The sequence below is a fragment of the Gorilla gorilla genome, chromosome 9 (assembly GCF_029281585.2).
Source record: "Gorilla gorilla gorilla isolate KB3781 chromosome 9, NHGRI_mGorGor1-v2.1_pri, whole genome shotgun sequence".
NCBI classification, from domain to species: domain Eukaryota; kingdom Metazoa; phylum Chordata; class Mammalia; order Primates; family Hominidae; genus Gorilla; species Gorilla gorilla.
In genome coordinates this window covers 71,612,333-71,633,686 of record NC_073233.2, presented here as the reverse complement: position 1 = coordinate 71,633,686, position 21,354 = coordinate 71,612,333, and the positions used below count along the sequence as shown (strand labels likewise).

At 40.6% G+C, this 21,354-nt stretch overlaps 1 protein-coding gene across 5 annotated transcripts in view; it reads right to left on the bottom strand.

The window, feature by feature from the left end:
- The window catches only part of RTN3 (reticulon 3), a 74,070-nt gene that overhangs the window by 29,289 nt on the left and 23,427 nt on the right, over window positions 1-21,354 (bottom strand). For 2 of the 5 annotated variants that reach the window (XM_055354360.2, XM_004051411.5), the window contains exon 3: window positions 9,349-11,679. The exons of 2 other annotated variants lie outside the window; for them this stretch is intronic. In XM_055354360.2, coding sequence (XP_055210335.2) covers window positions 9,349-11,679 — 2,331 coding nt within the window. Of the gene's footprint in view, window positions 1-9,348; window positions 11,680-16,316; window positions 16,416-21,354 lie in introns of all 5 variants that reach the window. One more of the 5 variants, XM_055354361.2, reaches the window with a different exon arrangement.

The window sequence follows — 21,354 nt, the reverse complement described above, 5'->3', positions numbered from 1 at the left end:
TTTTATCATGATAAGATGTCCCTTATTTATTTCTGATAAAAGCTTTCATCTTCTTATGCTTACTGTTTGCATGGCATACATTTATAAATTTTTTGGGATATCTTTTCCATCCATTTACTTTCAACCTGTGTCTTTATATTTAAATAACATCTTTTGGCTGAGCACGGTGGCTCACGCCTATGATCCCAGCACTTTGGGAGGCCGAGGAGGGTGGATCACTAGAGGTCAGGAGTTTGAGATCAGCCTGACAAACATGGTGAAATCTCATCTCTACTAAAAATACAAAAATAAGCCAGGCGTGGTGGTGAGTGCCTGTAATCCCAGCTACTTGGGAGGCTGAGGGAGGAGAATCCCTTGAACCCGGAAGGCAGAGGTTGCAGTGAGCTGAGATCACGCCACTGCACTCCAGCCTGGGTGACAGAGTGAGACTCTGTCTCAAAAAATAAATAAAAATAAAATTAATTTAAAAACTAGTTGGGCATCATGGCATATACCTATAGTCCCAAAAAGGTGAAGTGGGAGGATTGCTTGAGCCTGGGAGGTTGAGGTACAGTGAGCCGTGTTCATGCCACTCACTGCACTACAGCCTGGGTGACAGAGCGAGACCCTGTTTCCAAATATATATATATTTATAGTACCATTACATTAAAAATGTAGAAACAGGCTGGGCATAGTGGCTCATGCCTATAATCCCAGCACTTTGGGAGACCAAGGTGGGAGGATTACTTGAGCCCAGGAGATCAATGCCAGTGTTGGCAACATAATGAGACTCCGTCTCTACTAAAAAAATTAAAAAATTAGCTAGGTGTGGTGGCATGCACCTGTGGTCCCAGGTACATGGGAGGCTGAGGCACGAGGATTGCTTGAGCCCAGGAGGTCTAGGTTGCAGTGAGTCATGATTGCACCACTGCACTCCAGACTGGGATACACAGCCACAGAGCCAGATCCTGTCTCAAAAAAACAAAAACAAAAACGCAGAAACCTTTGCTATAGTACAAGTCCATATACTCTTTTTTCTGTTATAATTGTCATAAGAAATAAACATCATAACTTCTACACACGTTATTACAATTTTTGCTTTAAGCAATCCTATATATTTTAAGAAATTAAGAGGAAAAAAATAAGCCTTTCATATTCACCCAGGTGTTTACCACTTCCAATTCTCTTCATTCCTTCCTAAAGGTCTGAGTTTTTATTTGGTATCACTTTCCTTTAATCTGAAAAACTTCCTTTAGCATTTCTTGTAGTGCAGGTCTTCTGGTAGAATTCTTTTAGTTTTCTTTTATCTAAAAATGTCTTTTAATCTTGCAGTTTTTTTGTTTTTTGTTTTCCTGAATACAGAAACCTGGGTTGACAGGTTTTTTTTTCCCTGTTGGGCACTTTATAAGATGTTACTCTACTGCCTTTTAACATCTGTGGTTTCTAGTAAGAAGTAAGCTCTAATTATAATTGTCATTTCCCTGTGTCATTCTTCTCTAGCTACTTTTTTTTTTTTTTTTTTTGAGACGGAGTCTCGCTCTGTCGCCCAGGCTGGAGTGCAGTGGCGCAATCCCGGCTCACTGCAACCTCCGCCTCCTGGGTTCAAGTGATTCTCTTGCCTCAGCCTCCTGAGTAGCTGGGATTACAGGTGTGCACTGCCACGCCCGGCTAATTTTTGTATTTTTAGTAGAGATGGGGTTTTACCATGTTGGTCAGGCTGGTCTCGAACTCCTGACCTTGTGACCCACCTGTCTCGGCCTCCCAACGTGTGGGGATTACAGGCGTGAGCCACCGCGCCCGGCCTCTTCTCTAGCTACTTTCAAGATTTTCTCCTTATTTTTGGTTTTCAGCAACTTGACTATGATACACTGTATAGGAAAGGGTTAAAACTCAGCAGGCCTAGAATGCCAAGCCCTGCACATGCCAAAGAAAGGTGTGTCTTCAGGACTAGCCCTTTGCTGGCTCCTTGGAGATGGCCTCTGAGCCCTTTGAATATTCTGCTTGATAAGTATTTTTGCATGCCTGAGGTCTTAGGCCATGCTGTATCAGATAAATTTATCCTAACAATATGATTTATTGCCAGTACATGTTTTTGCTCTGGGGGTCTGGGGTCTGAGTAGCTGAGTTCAGTCATATGGGCACTGCATGCCGTGCTAGACACCAAAGATTGAAAGAGCTTCCTTGGTTGGGAATCCTTTGCACATGTTATCACGCATCACTGTAAAAGAATTAAGTACATCCCTGTATGACTCCATTCAATACCTGGAAGCTTGCATCTGATCTCTCCTAGATTTTATCCCGTGTGTCTTTTCCTCTGGCCAATTCTAATCTATGTCCTTTTGCTGTAATAAACCATTAACTGCTAGTTTACAGTTTATGAGTCCTATGGGTCCTTCTAGCAAATCACTGGCCCTGATGGTTATCTTGGGGACCCCGACACATACACCAAGGTATGGTTTTCTTTGTAATTATCCTAGTAGGTGGTGTTTGATGAGCGTCTTTCATCAGTAAATGTGCCTTTCATAAAATTTAAGAAAATTTCAGCCATTTTATCTTTAAATATGTCCTTCTCCAGTCTCTCACTTTCCTCTCCTGCTAGGACTCCAATTATAAAAGATAGGTTTTGCAGGTCTCGCACTCCTGGGCTCAAGTGATCCTCCTGCCTCGGCCTCCCTAAGTGCTGAAGTGGTGGGATTACAGACGTGAGCCACTGTGCCTGGCCAAAGTTAGGTCTTTTGATATTGTCCCACAGGGTTCTGAAGCTCTGGTGATACTTTTAAAAAATATGTTTTCTTTCTGTTCTTTAGTATTCTATCAAGTTCACCAGCTTCTTCCCCTGTCATCTCCATTTTGCTGTTAAGGTCACCTGCTGAATTTTAATTTCAGTGGTTATATTTTACAGTTCTAGAATCCCCACCTGACTCTTTTTTGTTTCGATTTCTAGGTTGAGATTTTCTTTCTTATTCAATACAAGAATATTTCCCTTTACTTCTTTGAGTGATTAAAATGAAAACCCTTAAAATCCTGACTCCTAATTCCAACACATGCAGTTAGTTTCTATCGATTGTCTCTTTTTCTTCAGACTGAGTTATAATTTCTTGGTTCTTACAACATGTAGTTTTGGATTATATCCTGGACATTGTGAATATTATGCTGTACAAATTCCAGACTGTGTTCTATTCCTCTGGAGAGTATCATTACTTTTGTTTTAACATGTAATAAATTTGGTTAGATTCAAACTGCAAACTTTTTTTTTCAAGATAGAGTCTTACTCTGTCACCCAGGCTGGAGTGCAGTGGTGCGATCTGCACCCCTGACCTCCCTGGGCTCAGGGACTACAGGCACAGGCCACCATGCCTGGCTTAATTTTGTATTTTTTAGTGGAGATGCGGTTTCACCATGCTGCCCAGGCTGGCCTTGAACTCTTGGGCTCAAGTGATCCACCTGCTTCAGCCTCCTGAAGTACTGGGATTACAGGCATGAGCCACTGTGCCTGGCCTTCAAACTATAAACTCAGCTCACTTCTTCTTCTTTTTTTTTTTTTTTGAGACGGAGTCTTACTCTGTCACCCAGGCTGTAGTGCAATGGCGCCATCTTGGCTCACGGCAACCTCCACCCCCAGGGGTTCAAGCGATTCTCCTGCCTCAGCCACCCGAGTAGGTGGGATTACAGGCGCCTGCCAATGTGCCCGGCTAATTTTTGTATTTTTAGTAGAGATGGGGTTTCACCAGCTTGGCCAGGCTGGTCTGGAACTCCTGATCTCGTGATCCACCCGCCTTGGCCTCCCAACGTGCTGGGATTACAGGCGTGGGCCACTGCACCCGGCCCAGTTCACTTCTTTCATCTCTAGTTGTGCTGCTTATAATCTTTTGTGCTAAGTGTGGTTCACAATTAAACAGAGGCTTAAACACAGTTTATTTTATCTACAGAATTTTAGGCTGCCACTCTCTGGATCTCTCCTTTCCAAGATTCCTCCTTCCCTTACATTCCACTGACTCAGTGGTTGTGGCTGACCCAAATTCTGTCCACTGCTTAGGTTTTCTATGAAGGTTTGAGCCAGCCTGTCAGGTGCCCACTTCAGCCTGTCCTCTAGCTAAAAGCAGTAAGAATAAAAAACTAATTTCATGCTGTCTCTTCTTACATGTGTCAACTCTCCTTCAGAATCTGACTGTTCCCGTTCATCCTCCAGTGCCTTCAGGTCTTTGTTTTTTAAAAATTTTGTCCAGTTATATGCAGGAAGGTCAGGTCCAGTAAAAGCCTACTTGGCCATAAGAAAAGAAAACCATTCTGACATTGCTTTTAAAAATTACTTCAGATTCCCTGTATATGTAGGTATATAGATTCATTTTTTTTTCTTTATGGAATCTTTCTAGCATAGATTCACTTTAAATGATACCAAGATAGGAATTATTTTGTATTCCTTGTTTGGTAACTCTTTTCATTCCACTTTAGCACCCACCATCTGCTGGGTGCTGAACAATGTAGTTTTTACTAATAAATTACGAACATTTTTACATAACAGAAGACACTAACTTTGACAGTAACTAGAAAAATAAGGCACAGAGCTAGAAGTGAAACTGATAAGCAGTAGCACCCTAACACTGGGGAAATAGTCACATATGTGTAAAAACAGACAAGTATAACAACGTTAACTTCAGGCCGGGCGCGGTGGCTCACGCCTGTAATTCCAGCACTTTGGGAGGCCGAGGCGGGCGGATCACGAGGTCAGGAGATTGAGACCATCCTGGCTAACACGGTGAAACCCCGACTCTACTAAAAATACAAAAATAAAATTAGCTGGGCGTGGTAGCAGGCGCCTGTAGTCCCAGCTACTCAGGAGGCTAAGGCGGGAGAATGGCAGGAACCCAGGAGGCGGAGCTTGCAGTGAGCGGAGATTGCACCACTGCACTCCAGCCTGGGCGACAGAGTGAAACTCCATCTCAAAAAAGAAAAAGAAAAAAGGAAAAAAAAAAAGAAGAATGTTAACTTCAGCACTGTCTATAATAGCAAAAAATAGGAAAGAATCTAAATCCTTACCAAAAGAAAATAATATATTCATATAATGGATTACTACATAGCTGTTAAAATGAATAAATTATATAAATTCCAACATGAAAGAAGTTTAAAAACCTAATGTTGAATGGAAAACGTTATACAACAAACATGATAACATGAATGAATGGTTAAAAAGCATAAAACAATACAAACACATTTATTTAAAATAAACTGGAAGGATGTACCAGGTCCATGACGGTGTTATGTCTGGGGAGGGGGAGATGGAGGGCGTGGCCAGGCGGTAATCAAAGAGTCCTTTAGTTTGGAAGCAAATATGACTACCAATGCTAACAACTAACATAAGTTAATTCTACATATAGAGAAGATATGGGTGTAGGCTGCCTTTGTACTTTTCTGTATTTTTCCATTTCTTAAAAAAAAAACAAAACTTTAACAACTTCAATGACTGTGTAATATTCGATTGCACAGTTATACCATAATATACTCAACCAATCTCTAATTGTTAAGACACCGAGATATCTGCCACTATCATAAACTGTGCTATAACGAAGATCTGTGTAGTTATTTTTGCACATTTTTAAAAAAGGATAAATTCCAGCTGGGTTCCGTGGCTCACGCCTGTAATCTCAGTATTTTGGGAAGCCAAGGCGGGCGGATCACGAGGTCGGGAGTTCGAGACCAGACTGGCCAATATAGTGAAACTCTGTCTTTACTAACAATACAAAAAATTAGCCGGGCGTGGTGGCAGGCACCTGTAATCCCAGCTACTTGGGAGGCTGAGGCAGGAGAATCGCTTGAACCCGGGAGGTGGAGGTTGCAGTGACCCGAGATCGTGCCATTGTACTCCAGCCTGGGCAACACGGTGAGACTCTGTCTTTAAAAAAAAAAAAAAAAAAAAAGGGCTGGGCACGGGTGGCTCACGCCTGTAATCCCAGCACTTTGGGAGGCCGAGGTGGGCGGATCATGAGGTCAGGAGATTGAGACCATCCTGGCTAACATGGTGAAACCCCGTCTGTACTAAAAAATACAAAAAATTAGCCGGGCGTGGTAGCAGGCGCCTGTAATCCCAGCTACTCGGGAGGCTGAGGCAGGAGAATGGCGTGAACCCGGGAGGCAGAGCTTGCAGTGAGCCGAGATTGCGCCACTGCACTCCAGCCTGGGCGACAGAGCGAGACTCTGTCTCAAAAAAAAAAAAAAAAAAAGAATAAATTCCTAAAAACAAGATTGCTAGGGCAGTTCTAGGTCTGTTACATATCCAACCGCCTTCCAGAAAGGCTGTAACAATTTACATGTACTTCACCAAACTATATGCTTATTTCCTTGCATCTTGCCAATCTGGATACTAAAACACAAAAAACTATCTTCACTACACTAGGTATGTGAGAGGCAGGGATCTGATTTTCTTCCCCAAACTATGAGAGTCTATCATAACTTAATTACTCAGCAACCAACTATAATATGATAAAGGCTTCATTACAAGCAGTTACGTAATATACCATAAAATAGCAAAAACAAACTGAAAACCACTAATTCTTTCATTGTTTCTTTTGCCTATTTTCCCAAACAACTTAAGGCAGAATATAATTAAAGCACTGTTTTTACCTTAGAAAGGAAGAATATGCAGATACACATATTTAAAACTAGACAATCGGCTGTGTGTGGTGGCTCAGGCCTGTAAATCCCAGCACTTTGAGAGGCCAACGCAGGCGGATCACTTGAAGCCAGGAGTTTGAGAGACCAGCCTGGCCAACATGGTGAAACCCCATCTCTAGTAAAAATACAAAAAATTAGCTGGGCGTGGTGGCACACGCCTGTAATCCCAGCTACTCGGAAGGCTGAGGCAGGAGAGTCGCTTGAACCCTGGAGGTGGAGGTTGCAGTGAGCCGAGATCGCGCCACTGCACTCCAGCCTGGGCAACAGAGTGAGACTCTGTCTCAAAAAATTAAAAAAAAAAAAAAAGATAAATAAATAAAACTAGACATTGATGCATTTTACTGAAATGGTTTATGTTTTTATTTATTTATTTCACTGCAATGAAATGGATTATATTTTTAAAGATTTATTCATAAATAAGACAATTTTAAAAGGTTTTCACTTTTGAAAGCTGCAAGAAAGGCCTTTAAACTTCTTGGTCTAACTATACCAGTCTTCTTTAATTACCATCTAAAAACATACACTAATCATAGACTTTGGTCAGTGACAAATATCCTGAACTTCCATAGCCCTTTACATCTCTCACGCTAGATTAAATAATTCAGTTGATAATCACTAATAATTAGCATTTACACAGCACTTTATTTACTGCAACATACAAAGCAGGGCAAAATAATGATCATCACATTAACAAAGGAAGATGCTGAACCAATTAGACTAGTCATCTAAGGTCATGCTAAAACAGGAATTTGCCAGAATTAGACACTGGAGTTCTTGTAGCATAATTCCTATATGCCTTATTACCCAAAAGTTACTACCTATAAGAATTATGACAACTGAGGAAGAAATCTAGAATGTACCAGAGCCAGATAATCATATTATTTAAATGATAATTGAAGACCATCTACTTCACTTTACATCCTCACTTTACAGATATTAAAACTGAGGCCCCCGAAAGGTTATGTAAGTTACTTGTTCAAAGTCATACTTCTAGGCACAGCACAGCAAGAATTAGAACCTAGTACTCTTTAGTCCAAATTCAGTGAGCTTCAAATGCTAGAGTATAAGAGCTATCCTTAATTGGTAATTCAAAATTTTTGGTTTATCAAAAAGCCTCAATGTCTTTCACTGATAATTGTTAGTGAAATAATTCATATCATTCATTCAACAAATAATTATCCAGTACTTATTATGTGGCAGGCCCTGTATTTGGTGCTAAATCTGACTGAATATTTACTATGTGCTAGGCACTGTATTACCTGCATTTTCATATTTAATCCTCACAATACCATTGTAAGGTTAAGTACAATTTATCTATTTTAAATATTAAAACTTAAAAAGATAAATCTACCTACAGTTTCCAGTAAGAAAATGCCTTTATAAAAAGTAAATAGTATAATCAAACACAAAATACATTTAGCCTAACAAAAATCTAATTTTCTTGTAAATACTACAACTCTGTGTATGATTTCATTTGAAAAAAAGATCTGTAATCAAATAGTTTAAAAACCACAGACCTCTACATAGCACCTAACACTGACCATACAGTAGATGTAAAACTTGGTATTACATTAAAGGATGGGGGTCCCTTGTAGAGGGGCTTGAAAGATCCTTTTTTTTTTTCTTGTACTTTCCAAGATCCCAGAATAGCATTTGCAGTAATCTAACTGAAAGCCACTTGCTAGAAAAGCGATCATTTGAAATAGATAAAAGACAAGAGAAGGGGTTTCTGGTACCATCCAATAATGAGTTTTGGCCTGAAGAATATTAAATAAGATAGAAAGTAGAAGAATGCATGAGTTCTCCTAAGCATTACTCACAAAATAGTACTACAATACTGGTCACCTACTTTCAGAGCATAAAATCTCTGTAGTATATGATCACATTAATTAAAAGTTTCATTTACTATCTTTCCCAGCAGGAATTCCTTTATCTTTGATTGCTAAGATTCCACAAAGCACATATCAAAAAATCCAAGTGCTAAAAAGTATGACTATTATGGAGATTTAAAAACAAGCTTTGTAAATAAGTAAGAACCTGATGATATTAGGTTCTCACCTAATATCACCTTAGGGCCAACCTATAAGAAAAGAAGTACCTTGAAATATAACTGGAGCATAGAAAAAAAATTTTCTTTTTTTTTTTTTTTTTTTTTTGAGACAGAGTCTTGCTCTGTCACCCAGGCTGGAGTGTACTGGCGCAATCTCATCTCACTGCAAGCTCTGCCTCCCGGGTTCACGCCATTCTCCTGCCTCAGCCTCCCAAGCAGCTGGGACTACAGGCACCCGCCACCATGTCTGGCTAATTTTTCTGTATTTTTAGTAGAGACGGGGTTTCACCGTGTTAGCCAGGATGGTCTCAATCTCCTGACCTTGTGATCCACCCGTCTCGGCCTCCCAAAGTGCTGGGATTACAGGCGTGAGCCACCGCACCCGGCGAGCATAGAAAAAATATTTAGGGGAAGATTAATGTTACGAAGTGGTCTACTGCTTTGGGAAATATTGATATTAAGGAAACCAAATCAAGCAATCATTTAAGAAAAGACAGGAGAAGAATCTGCCTTTCCCATCATACAGCATATTGTATTTGTATTCTAGCCATAATTTTGTAGGTATAAATCAGACTCTAACATAAATGGCACGCTGATAAGTAATCAATCACAGAATTAACCACATGCAGTATTCTAATATAAATGGTTACCTGAGAAGTCTGTCAGAAGTCTTGCTAGGACATGCTTTTTTACCAATTCAGTCTTGCTAAGGCTGAAAACAGCATCTACCCTAGTAGTTTCTCTGATAGTGATGGGCTTCTGGGAAATCCCAAGATCAGATCCATTCTTGACATTACGTTCTAGGATGTCATATGATCTCTGTGGCCAAGATTCTGGAGCAAATGTGAAAGTTTGCTTCAGTACTTCTTCAGAAGGCAATTCTACGTCACGCTGTGCAGAAGTTGACTTCTCAACCTGTCTTTCACCTAATTCTTTAAGAGCCTTAATTGTGAGCTGTTCTTGTTCTAAGTCAAGAGATGCTACTGGAGTACCTTGGGTAGGGAAAACACCTAGAGGCTCACTTCCATTTGTTTCTTTGCTTTGTTCACTGTATTTGCTTCCAATGTCTTTAATTTCAGAACCACCAGACTCATTTTCATGTAAGACTTCTACAGGAGGAGTTGTTTTAAAGTCTGTCATCTTCTCTGATATTGCTTTAAAAGCATTTCCTTCACTATCTACTATTCCTTTATCTCTGGTTTCTGTAAAGGCTGCTATCAGGTCCTCTGGGGAGGAATCATCTATATGTTTAACATTTTTCTCATGTAATGACTCCAAATAGGCAGATGTTGTCACATTTAATGAGAATTCTGTCTCATTAAAAACATTTGGAGACACTGTTGAAGGAAGTTTGGGGTTCTCAGTAGTAATAGGCTTTTCAGGAGCAACTTCACTCACATCTTCTAAGGAGACATTCGTATCGGGTACTTTTGAACATGCTGCCTCACTAGCTGGACTCCTTCCAAGAATATCAGGCTGATCTTGATGCAGCTCAGAGTCACTGACCAATTCTTCAAAGTTTTGAGATGTTTTTTCTTCTCTCTCACAACTGGGAATCTCTTTGATTTCTCTTTCACCTGTTTTTACAACAGCACTTGGAATGGAAACAGGTTTTTCAGCCTGAATTTTGTTATTTTCAAATGATGTATCTGCTGTTATGTCCTCTATTACTGTCTCATCAGACTCACCAGAACTATCAGCTTCTGTGATTTCTCCCAATGCAGAGCTCTGCCAGTTCATTTCATCTTTCAGGTGGTCATCAGGTAAAACCACTTTCACTGTGGCCACTCCAGAACCCAAAGAGTCACATTTCTCAGGTAGAGATCCAGGTAATTCTGCAAGTGTGTCATCCTGTTTCTGCATATTGCCTTGCACACCTCTGATACTGAATTCTTTCGTGGAATTCAAAGAGTCGGGTACAGGTTTTCCAGTGATAGCATTTTCTTGCTGGAGAGATGCTTCTGCCCAATCACCTGTTGATTTAGTGATGGGAGTGCTCCCATCAATAGAACATACAGGAGTTTTCTGATGAGTGCTAGTTTTAAGATTTATAACTGGAATTTCTGAATTATATTCACTCATGTCAAGTCCTGTAGTTTTTGTGATGCAGTCAGAAGATTTATCGGTCTGTTGTTTCACTTGGGGAACCAGATCCCAAGTCAGTATTTCGTTAGTAAAGTTATGCATATCATTCACGCATCTGGACACCTCTTCCAGTGCTGCATTTGTGTGTGAAAACTGCCTACTGAGCAATGCAGACATTGGGTAACGTCCTGCCTCTTTATTTCTCAGTGGAAAAAGCTTGTCATTAGTCTCTGAAATGTCTTCGGATGATTCTTTATCAGTGTGCACAGACCAGCTACCAAAATCATCTGTGCTCTCCTTATATGAGTCTTTAAATTCTTTGTCAAATGCTGCTTTGTCAATAATTACTTCAAATGGTGATTCAGGGGAATCCTTTTCAATAACATCATCTCCTGAAACTTTGGATGGAGACAAAGAATATGTATAAATGCCTTCTACCTTAGAGTACTCAGTAGGTGGTTTCTGGGCTGTTAGCAAAGTGAATCTGTCATCAGCATCCAATGCAGTTTTAGCCTCCCTACTTGATACCCCATTTGGGTTCTTGGTCTCTTTATCTATTTGCTCTTCCACTTGACCAATTTTCTTTGAGAGAAAAGCAGGATGCTCTGGGAAACTGGCTGGAATAGAAGGACGGTCACAATGAACTCCTGCTGCAAGAGAAACTGGAGAGTCTGATACGTTGTTGCTGGTCCCCTGAGGCTTTTCCATCTTTTTCATATCTAGAAGATCCAAGTGGTCTTTTCCTTCTTTGGCTAAAATAGGCTGGCTCCCTAACACATTGCTTTTTTCTCCATGTAGTATTGTAAGGCCAGTGTTATGTATTTCAGAAGATGAAAGAAAGGAAGAAGTCATAATTTCTGAAGATGGCTCATCAGAGCAAAGAGAGCTCAATCCCTCTATGATCAGAATTTCAAAGAAAAAAATTGTTTACCAGGTACAATTACACATTAGCTAGCCAAGCCAAGCAGCATGCTTTTTATTTTTTAAATTACATAAATATATATATACACACACAGGATGTATATATACACATATAAATATGTAACAAAACGATCAAGTTATCCTACAGGACATGCATAAAACTGCCAACAGTGAAACAGAAAAGCCATATCATGCCACGAACTGCAAATGATAAAAAATTTTCATGACAAATACTTTTGGTCTACTTTTCCATTGTACAAAGAAAGCATAAAGAAGGGCGGTAAGATTGAGAAATCTTGGGAGGTTTTTTATTCTTTGATAGAGCTAATCAACAAAAGCAAAATAATTTATACAAAACAAATAACCTGATATTATAAAGGGTTGATATACTTCAGTCTGTAAGCTGAACAATTCAGAGCACAGACTGCCTCTATAAATCTGTTAGTCTCACAATCTGAAAAGGAAAAAACAAGTGGCCAGACTTTTTTGATTTTTAGGAGATGCAATGGGCCCTTCCTGAATCTGAAAAATGAGACTAGAATTATTTCTATTCTATCCACAGGAAGAATCTGTCCCATGTACAAATAAATAGCTGTGATTGATGTTCTAAACTAAAGGGTACTGAAAAAGGTGGACCCCCTTCAAAATCTTTTTTTTTTTTTTTGATATGGAGTGTTTTTCTTGTTGCCCAGGCTGAAGTGCAATGGCGCAATCTCAGCTCACTGCAACCTCCACCTCCCAGGTTCAAGCCATTCTCCTGCCTCAGCCTCTTAAGTAGCTGGGACTACAGGCAGGCACCATCAAGCCCAGCTAATTTTTGTATTTTTAGAAGAGATGGGGTTTTACCATGTTGGCCAGGCTGGTCTCTTAACTCCTGACCTCAAGTGATCCACCCGCCTTGGCCTCCCAAAGTGCTGGGATTACAGGTGTGAGCCGCTACGCCTGGCCCCTCCAAAATCTCTTGTACTAACTTGTCATTTAAATCAATATTGTACTGTGCAAATTGATTTCTTTGGTTAAGACAGAGTTAACTTGGCTGGGTGCAGTGGCTCACCTGAGGTCAGGAGTTCGAGACCAGCCTGACCAAAATGGTGAACCCTCATCTCTACTAAAAATACAAAAAAATTAGCTGGGTGTGGTGGCAGGCACCTGTAATCCCAGCTACTCGGGAGGCTGAGGCAGGAGAATCCTTTGAACCCAGGAGGTGGACATTGATTGCAGTTAGCTGAGGTCGCGCCATCGCACCCCAGCCTGGGCAACAAGAGTGAAACTCCGTCTCAAAAAAAAAAAAAAAAAGACAGAGTTAACTCCAGAATTACTTTTAAAATAGAAAATATCCTTCTCAAAGTAATACGTTAAGTCTTATCAGTTAATACCATAGTAGCCATCAATTTACCACACTGTTTTCTAACTTCCCACTCTAACAAATTTTTACTGGGGAAAAGGATCAAAACAAATATCCCAAGGGCTGGTGCTTTCTTACTTCATTTATTTGTTTGTTTGTATTTGAGACAGGGTCTTCCTCTGTCCTCCAGGCTGGAGTGCCAGTGGTACAATTGTGGCTCACTGCAGCCTTGACCTCCTGGCCTCAAGCTATCCTCCCACCTCAGCCTCCCAAGTAGCTGGGACCACAGGCACATGCCACCACACCTGGCTAATTTTTAAACTTTCTTTTCTTTTTTTTTTTTTTGGTTTTTTTTTTTTGAGACGGAGTCTTGCTCTGTCGCCCAGGCTGGAGTGCAGTGGCGCGATCTCCGCTCACTGCAAGCTCTGCCTCCCGGGTTCGCACCATTCTCCTGCCTCAGTCTCCCAAGCAGTTGGGACTACAGGCACCCACTGCCACGCCCGGCTAATTTTATTTTTGTATTTTTAGTAGAGACGGGGTTTCACCGTGTTAGCCAGAATGGTCTCGATCTCCTGACTCCGTGATCCGCCTGCCTCGGCCTCCCAAAGAGCTGGGAATACACGCATGAGCCACCGCGCCTGGCCTGATTTTTAAACTTTCTACAGACATGGTGCCTCACTACATTGCCAGGTTGGTCTCAAACTACTGGGCTCAAGCAACCTGCCCACCTCGGCCTCCTGAAGTGCTGGGATTATAGGCATGAGCCACCACGCCCACCCTGGGCGCTGTCTTTCTTGCATACTGTTGTATCTTTGGAGCTGGGACAAAGTGGGTCTTAAATAAATAGCCCCATATAAGTGAATCAAAGATTCAGCTTGGTCAGCTGAGACCTAAGTAGGCTCAGGACAGCAATGCCTTGAGCATGAATGAGTAACAGGGAATATGTGACAGAGAAGTTCTTTTGGGATTACCTTTATTCAGCTTATGTTCCCTTTTTCATGTAAACATCCAAATACCAGATAAATGCAAAATTATGACTTCATTCAAAATTATTTTATTAAAGACAAAAATATTTTACTACAATAAATAAAATTCCAGTATTATGAAAATGTTTTGAAATGCCATATAAAGTTCCCCTACTTCAACACATCACTGAAACTTGATGTAATAAGAGCTGAGCTTTAGAAATAGTATAACTGTAATCTGGTTATTAGAATAAAAAGTCTTTGTACATTCAAGGAAAACTGTAAAAGCCTGGTGGCAAAGCTATATTACCAAAACAAAACACTTGAAGTAAACTGTAATTCATATGTAGTTCTAATTTAGTAAACATGGTTTGCATCTACCATTATATAGTATGGATATTCAGCATGACTAGATTAGGGCATAACAGAAATGAAGCCCAGTATTGTAGGTTAAAAGGTTCAAAAATCTGAAGTGTGAAGTACTACAGATTACATTTAAATCAGAAATATTCCACAATCTGAGCCATGCATTGTTACTGAACTTACTAGTCAGTGTTTCTACCACAAAACATTCAGTGAACTAAGGTTATGGTAAAACTGTTTGGGAACCTCTCTCTTCAAACAACTCTGAGGTGAGTCAAACTGACTCCACCCCACAGGGAAGGTTCAGCTTATATGTTTTTTATGTGTTTTTTGTGTGTTTTTTTTAGACAGAGTCTAGTTCTGTTGCCCAGGCTGGAGTGCAGCGGTGCAATCTCGGCTCACTGCAACCTCCGCCCCCCAGATTGAAGCGATTTTCCTGACTCAGCCTCCGAAGTAGCTGGGATTACAGGCGTGCACCACCGCATCTGGCTAATTTTTTGTATTTTTAGTAGAGATGTGGTTTCACCACGTTGCGCAGGCTGGTCTCAAACTCCTGAGCTCAAGCAATCTGCTCGCCTCAGCCTTACAAAGTACTAGGATTACAGGCATGAGCCACTGCACCCAGCCAGCTTATATGTTTTATGGAGATGGAGATTTCAGATGATTCAGATCTGTCATCTTACAGATGAAAGTCTACAAAATGAATTAGTAATAATTCAACAGGTATTTATTGAGTGCCTACCACATGCCAGACACTGTTTTAGAAACTGGGCTTAAAGCAGTGAATAAAACAGAAAAAATTTCTTGCCTTTATGGAGCTTACAACACAGAGGGGAAGGCAGACAATAAGCAAAATCAATAAGCAAAATGATGACAATAATACAGTGGTGACGGTGCTTGATTAAACAAAAAAGAAAGCAACCAAATTGAATGCTAACCAAAGAATATTCATGTCACTGGGAAGAGCACGGTAAAACTGTCTATGCTTTAGCAGGACACAAACTGGTCAGTTTATCAAGCTTTGCTTTTCTCTTAACTTCTTTGAACCTTTAGTACTCCAAAAGTTTCAAGTTAGGTGTAGAATAATCTCAGGTAAAACTAAAGTTAGAAGTCCTATTCTCAGAATACTAACACATCCTCTGCTGAGCACCATGATAGCCTGACAGACTTCAAACATTAAGGATTCTTTAGGCTGGGTGTGGTGGCTCATGCCTGTATCTTAGAACTTTGGGAGGCAGAGGAGGGAAAACTGCTTGAGTCCAAGAGGTCAAGATCAGCCTGGGCAACATGGTGAGATCCTGCCCCTACAAAAAATAGAAAAATTAGCCGTGCATGGTGGCACGTGCCTGTAGTCCCAGTCACTTGGGAGGCTGGAGTGGGAGGATTGCTTGAGTCTGGGAGGTCAAGGCTGCAGTGAGCCATGGTCATGCCACTGCACTCCAGCTTGGGTGACAGAGTGAGAAAGAGAAAAGAAAAGAGAAGAGAAGAGAAGAGAAAAGAGAAAAATGAAAAAAAAGGAAAAAAGAAAAAAAGATTATTTAATATGACATGGCTACGAGATATATTAAAAAAACTCTAATAATGTTCCCTAATAAAAATATTATAACTTACTATTTAGGGTATATATTGTTTTCTGGGGACAAGCTTAAAGGGTAAACAGAGCTCAGTGCTGCATTCATTTCTCAGTGATTGTGAGATGCAGGCGCTAATCATTACTATCAATCAAGCTTTCCCACATGTAGAAAAATAAGGTAGCATCATCATCTGTGCTTTAAGTTTAATTATTTTGTTCAGAATTTCAGCAAATGAAAATACCATTTTTGGCTAGCTGAAATCCTAACAAACTTGGACACAGCTGACCTGTACCAAGACAATGGGAAAAATTGGGCTGGAAGTAAAAAGTTTATAAAGGCATGAAAACATTAAATAGAATGAAGACCAAAAACTACTAAGCCTTTTAGAACAGCTCCGATAAGCAAAGACTCTTCCAATTGGTCAGTATGGCACTTGTAGTCACTGCTGTTGCCCAAGTCAGTACCTGGCAAAAGGACAGAAAAGTCCAGTGAATCTGAAGGCAGTTAGCTCTTAAAATACTATACACTGAAAAGCTGTCTGGTGGAATAAATCTGGATTATTTTATGTCTCAGAAAATGTCTACTATCTTTCTTTTCTCAAAAGATTCATCCCTTCACATGCACTCCAAGAGCCTTTCAACACTACTCAAAACAAATCGCCATCAAAACTCTCATTATGAACATTTTCTAAATTAGTTCTTTGCTATAATGGAATTTAGTGTGGATATTCATTTTCAAGAGTTCTAATCACTTAAAAACATGGTGCTACTCTAATTATTAACAAATAAAGTCATAGATCTAGTAGATTTACTAAAAAGGGAATCAGCTGAGTGTGGTGGCTCATGCCTGTAATCCTAGCACTTTGAGAAGCCAAGGCAGGGAGACAGCTTGAGCCCAGGAGTTCGAGACCAGCCTGGGCAACACAGTGCAACCCCATCTCTACAAAAAAATTAAACAATTAGCCAGGCATGGTGGCATACACCTGTGGTCCTGACTACTTGGGAGGCTGAAGTGGGAGGACTGCTTGAGCCCAGGAGGTCGAGGCTGCAGTGAGCCATGCACTCCACCCTGGGTGACAACGCAAGACCTTGTTTCAAAAAATGGGGGGTGGGTGAGAATTGATATATGGTAAGAGGTAAAAAATGTCATATCCCCACAATGATCATGAACATGTTCTCAAACTTATCAAGTACTCAGCTCCATGATTACTCATCTTCTTAAACTCTAAATACTCCACTGAGATATATTATCTGAAACAAAGACTAAGAAATTAAGTTGGTAGTCATATTCTAAATTCTAAATTTTTAGACCCAAATAAAAAATTCTTTTATATTTTTGAGAGATGGAATTTCACTCTTTTTGCCCAGGCTGGAGTGCAATGGTGTGACCTTGGCTCACCGCAACCTCTGCCTCCTGGGTTCAAGCGATTCTCCTGCCTCAGCCTCCGGAGTAGCTGGGATTACAGGCATGCGCCACCAGGCCTAGCTAATTTAGTATTTTTAGTAGAGACGGAGTTTCTCCATGTTGGTTAGGCTGGTCTGGAACTCCCGACCTCAGGTGATTCGCCTGCCTCGGTCTCTCAAAGTGCTGGGATTACAAGTGTGAGCCATTGCGCCCGGCCAAAAAATTCTTACTAAAAAATTCGAAGTCGGCCAGGCACGGTGGCTCACGCCTGTAATCCCAGCACTTTGGGGGCCGAGCTGGTCCTGATCACGAGGTCAGGAGTTCAAGACCAGCCGGACCAACATGGAGAACCCCATCTCTACTAAAAATACAAAAAAATTAGCCGAGTGTGGTGGCGCATGCCTATAATCCCAGCTACTCGGGAGACTGAGGCAGGAGAATCGCTTGAACCCAGGAGGTGGAAATTGCGGTGAGCCAAGATCACACCACTGCACTCTAGCCCAGGCAACAATGTGAGGCTCCATCTCAAAAAAAAAAAAAAAATCAAAGTCCTTTAATCACAATTACTAATCGTGTGGCCTTGAGTAAACTGCTTAATCCAATATCATCAAAATGGGAAAATTAAAGCACCTAACTTTAGAACTGCTGTGAGGATTAAATGAGTTAATACATGTTCACAGTAGTATCTGCCACTTAGTAAATCCCCAATAAATGTCCCCAAACACCACATTCTCAAAAAACTCTCTTGACATGGAGACTCCAGACCACATGCCTTTTTATTAGGGAGAGAAAAGGCATATTGGCAAACTGTAACCGCCTTCATCTGGTATATAATACAGAAAATCCTCATGTAGAGCTTTAGACACTTTCCCTCCTACCATTCACATATTAAGGAAAATAACTCAAAGAGCTTTTATCTACTTCAAAATCTTAGGTGATGCAACGTCTGAATACGTTGGTACAAACCAAATGCCTATGGCATCCCAAGAATTGTGCTAGGTTCTATGCAGATAAAGATGCTTGAGAGCCCAGACTGGCATAGTGGCTCATGCCTGTAATGTCAACACTCTGGGAGGCCCAGGTGGAAGGATTGCTTGAGCCCAGGAGTTAGACGAGCCTGGGCAAAATAATGAGACAGATCCCTTCTCTATAAAAAATTGTAGGGCCCAGCGCGGTGGCTCACGCCTGTAATCCCAGCACTTTGGGATGCTGAAGCAGGTGGATCACCTGAGGTTGGGATCTCGAGACCAGCCTGACCAACATGGAGAAACCCTGTCTCTACTAAAAATACAAAACTAGCCAGGAGTAGTGGTGCATGCCTGTAATTCCAGCTACTCAGGAGGCTGAGGCAGAAGAATCACTTGAATCTGGGAGGCAGAGGTTGTGGTGAGCTGAGATCGCGCCATTGCATTCCAGCCTGGGCAACAAGAACGAAAACTCCGTCTCAAAAATAAAATTTTTTGTTTTAAATTAGCTTGGTGTGGTGGCACATGCCTGTGGTTCCAGCTACTCAGGAAGCTAAGGTGGGAGGATTGCTTGAGCCTGGAAAGTTGAGGCTGCAGTGAGCCCTAACTGACCCACTGCACTCCAGCCTGGGCAACAGAGTGAGACCCTGTCTCAAAAAAAAAATAACAAAAAACAACAAAAAACCCAAAAAACAAAACCAAAAACTCCACAAGAGAACTCAACATATAAGAAATTCTAAGCCAACGCTGAAAGACAAATAACTTTTCCTTTTTTTTTTGAGACAGTCTCAGTCTCACTCTGTCGACCAGGCTGGAGTGCAGTGGCCTGATGTCAGCTCACTGCAACCTCCACCTCCCCGGTTCAAGTGATTCTCATGTCCCAGCCTCCTGAGTAGCTGGGACTAGAAGCGTGCACCACCATGCCCAGCTAATTTTTGTATTTTTAGCGGAGATGGGGTTTTGCCATGTCGGCCAGGCTTGTCTCAAATTCCTGATCTCAAGTGATCCACCCGCCTCGGCCTCCCACAAGTGCTGGGATTACAGACGTGAGCCACCACACCCAGCCAGTAAATTTTCCTCAACAAAATGTTTCACAAATGATCTTTACCACCAGCAGGGTCAAAGCATATTTTAGTTCAATGTACAACCAGCTGAACAATTTAATAACCGAGCACAAAGACAGCCTTTGGCACAATTTTTCACAATCCCTCTCAAACATAAGAGCAACTACTAGTTCTTCATGGGCTTTATCTCTGATTTACTGCTTCAGAACTTCCTAAGGAGGACAGAGCTCAGGAATCTGTATTACAAGTTTCCCAGGCAACGAAACTGGTTTCAGAACCACAGCCTTAATACATTTGGTATGTGTTGGAGAGCACAAAGATAAGGGCCATACTTCAGAGCTCTAGTCCCATAAAAATCCCACAGGAGAAGCCACTGTCACGGCTTCTCCTCACATAGATGGGCTTGCACAACTTAAGAGTACCAAGGCATACAGCAGGAGCGGTCTTCCCGTGCCTACTTTAAACACTTCCATATACTAATTCTAAAGTACAGTAATTCTGCATTTTTATTGGAATAAGGAAAAAACACATCTGACTAGAAAATCTGGTATGGGAATTGAGGAAGAAATTTCTCTCTTTTATGCCTAGAGTATTTTATCTTTCAGAGCAAGATGGGGAGTTTAAAGTAACATGATAAAAAAAAAAAAACAAAAAAACTACAATGTCTAAGACTGGGCACAGTGGTGCCCGCCTGTAGTCCCAGCTACTCAGGAGGCTGAGGCGGGAAGATTGCTTGAGTCCAGGAGTTTGAGACCATCCTGGGAAACACAGTGAGACCACATCTCTTAAAAAACAAAGAAACAACCAACAAAAAATACTTATGAGCAAATACATTTGAATTGAAAACCCTTCATATACTGTTTATTCTGCTTCTTTTTCCCCAAAGTGTCTCTTAGATAAAGATTTGGTACTCATCTATTCAAGTATTTATAACTTAATTACTAAAAACAAAATGTGATCTATAATTAAGGAATAAGGAATGTTATATCCTATATCAAAGAGTTCTTCCTAAAAAGAGTAAATAGTTTAAAATTAGGTTATAGTTACCATGTGATTAATTACCTGCTCACCTAAGAAATTCATTACTTTTTACTAAAAGGTTATCTATAACATGGAATAACTATATACATCAGTGAAGAATGGGTGCCAGCCTGTAGTAGCCACTAACTTACTTTTTCATATCCATACTATGCATATTCATTTGAGGGAGGTTTGAAATATTCAGGTATAGGTTTTCCTACACTTGAATTTTCTCATGTTCACAAAACAAGACAAATTCGTGCAAAACAGTATCAACAACTTGCAGCCACAGCATCAAAATAGGAAGTTAGCCAGCAGACATTCTGCAGCCAAGCTAGATCCTAAACAAAACGTCTCTTTTGTACAAAGAAAAATGTTTTTCTTTTTTTTTTTTTTTTTTTTTTAAAAAGGCTGTAACTGGCAAATTTATTTTTTCCTCAATGCTTGCCCCCAAAGTTCAGGGTTGTAACTTCCTATTCCAGATGCCTACTGCATTAGTCAAATTGAATGCAAGCATTCATTAATGCAAATGTGCTTCCAATGCGGCATGGTGGATGGATCCTCTCTTTCCAATCTCATTTTCACCTACTTTTCTTCCAATGTTTTCTAAAGAAACAGTATTTTCTAGCTTCCACTCTCAAGGGTTTTGAAAAGTAAAACAAAATTTCAGTTTGATTTTGATTTTGTTGGAGGGAGCATATACCCCAGATGATACTAAATTATATCACTAATAGTGATAATATGGTCAAAACAATGGTATCTGCCTCTTCTGCTGTCATGATTTTAATATTAACTTCAAAATGCCATCTCTAAAAAGAAGTCTAAACCCTAAAATACAGCTAGTTTATTTGATCATCTTTATTATAGGTACAGCAGTTATGACCACGGCTTTGGCATCCTCCCTCTATCACTTACTTGCTGTGTTACCTTGAGCAAGTGATTTCACCATT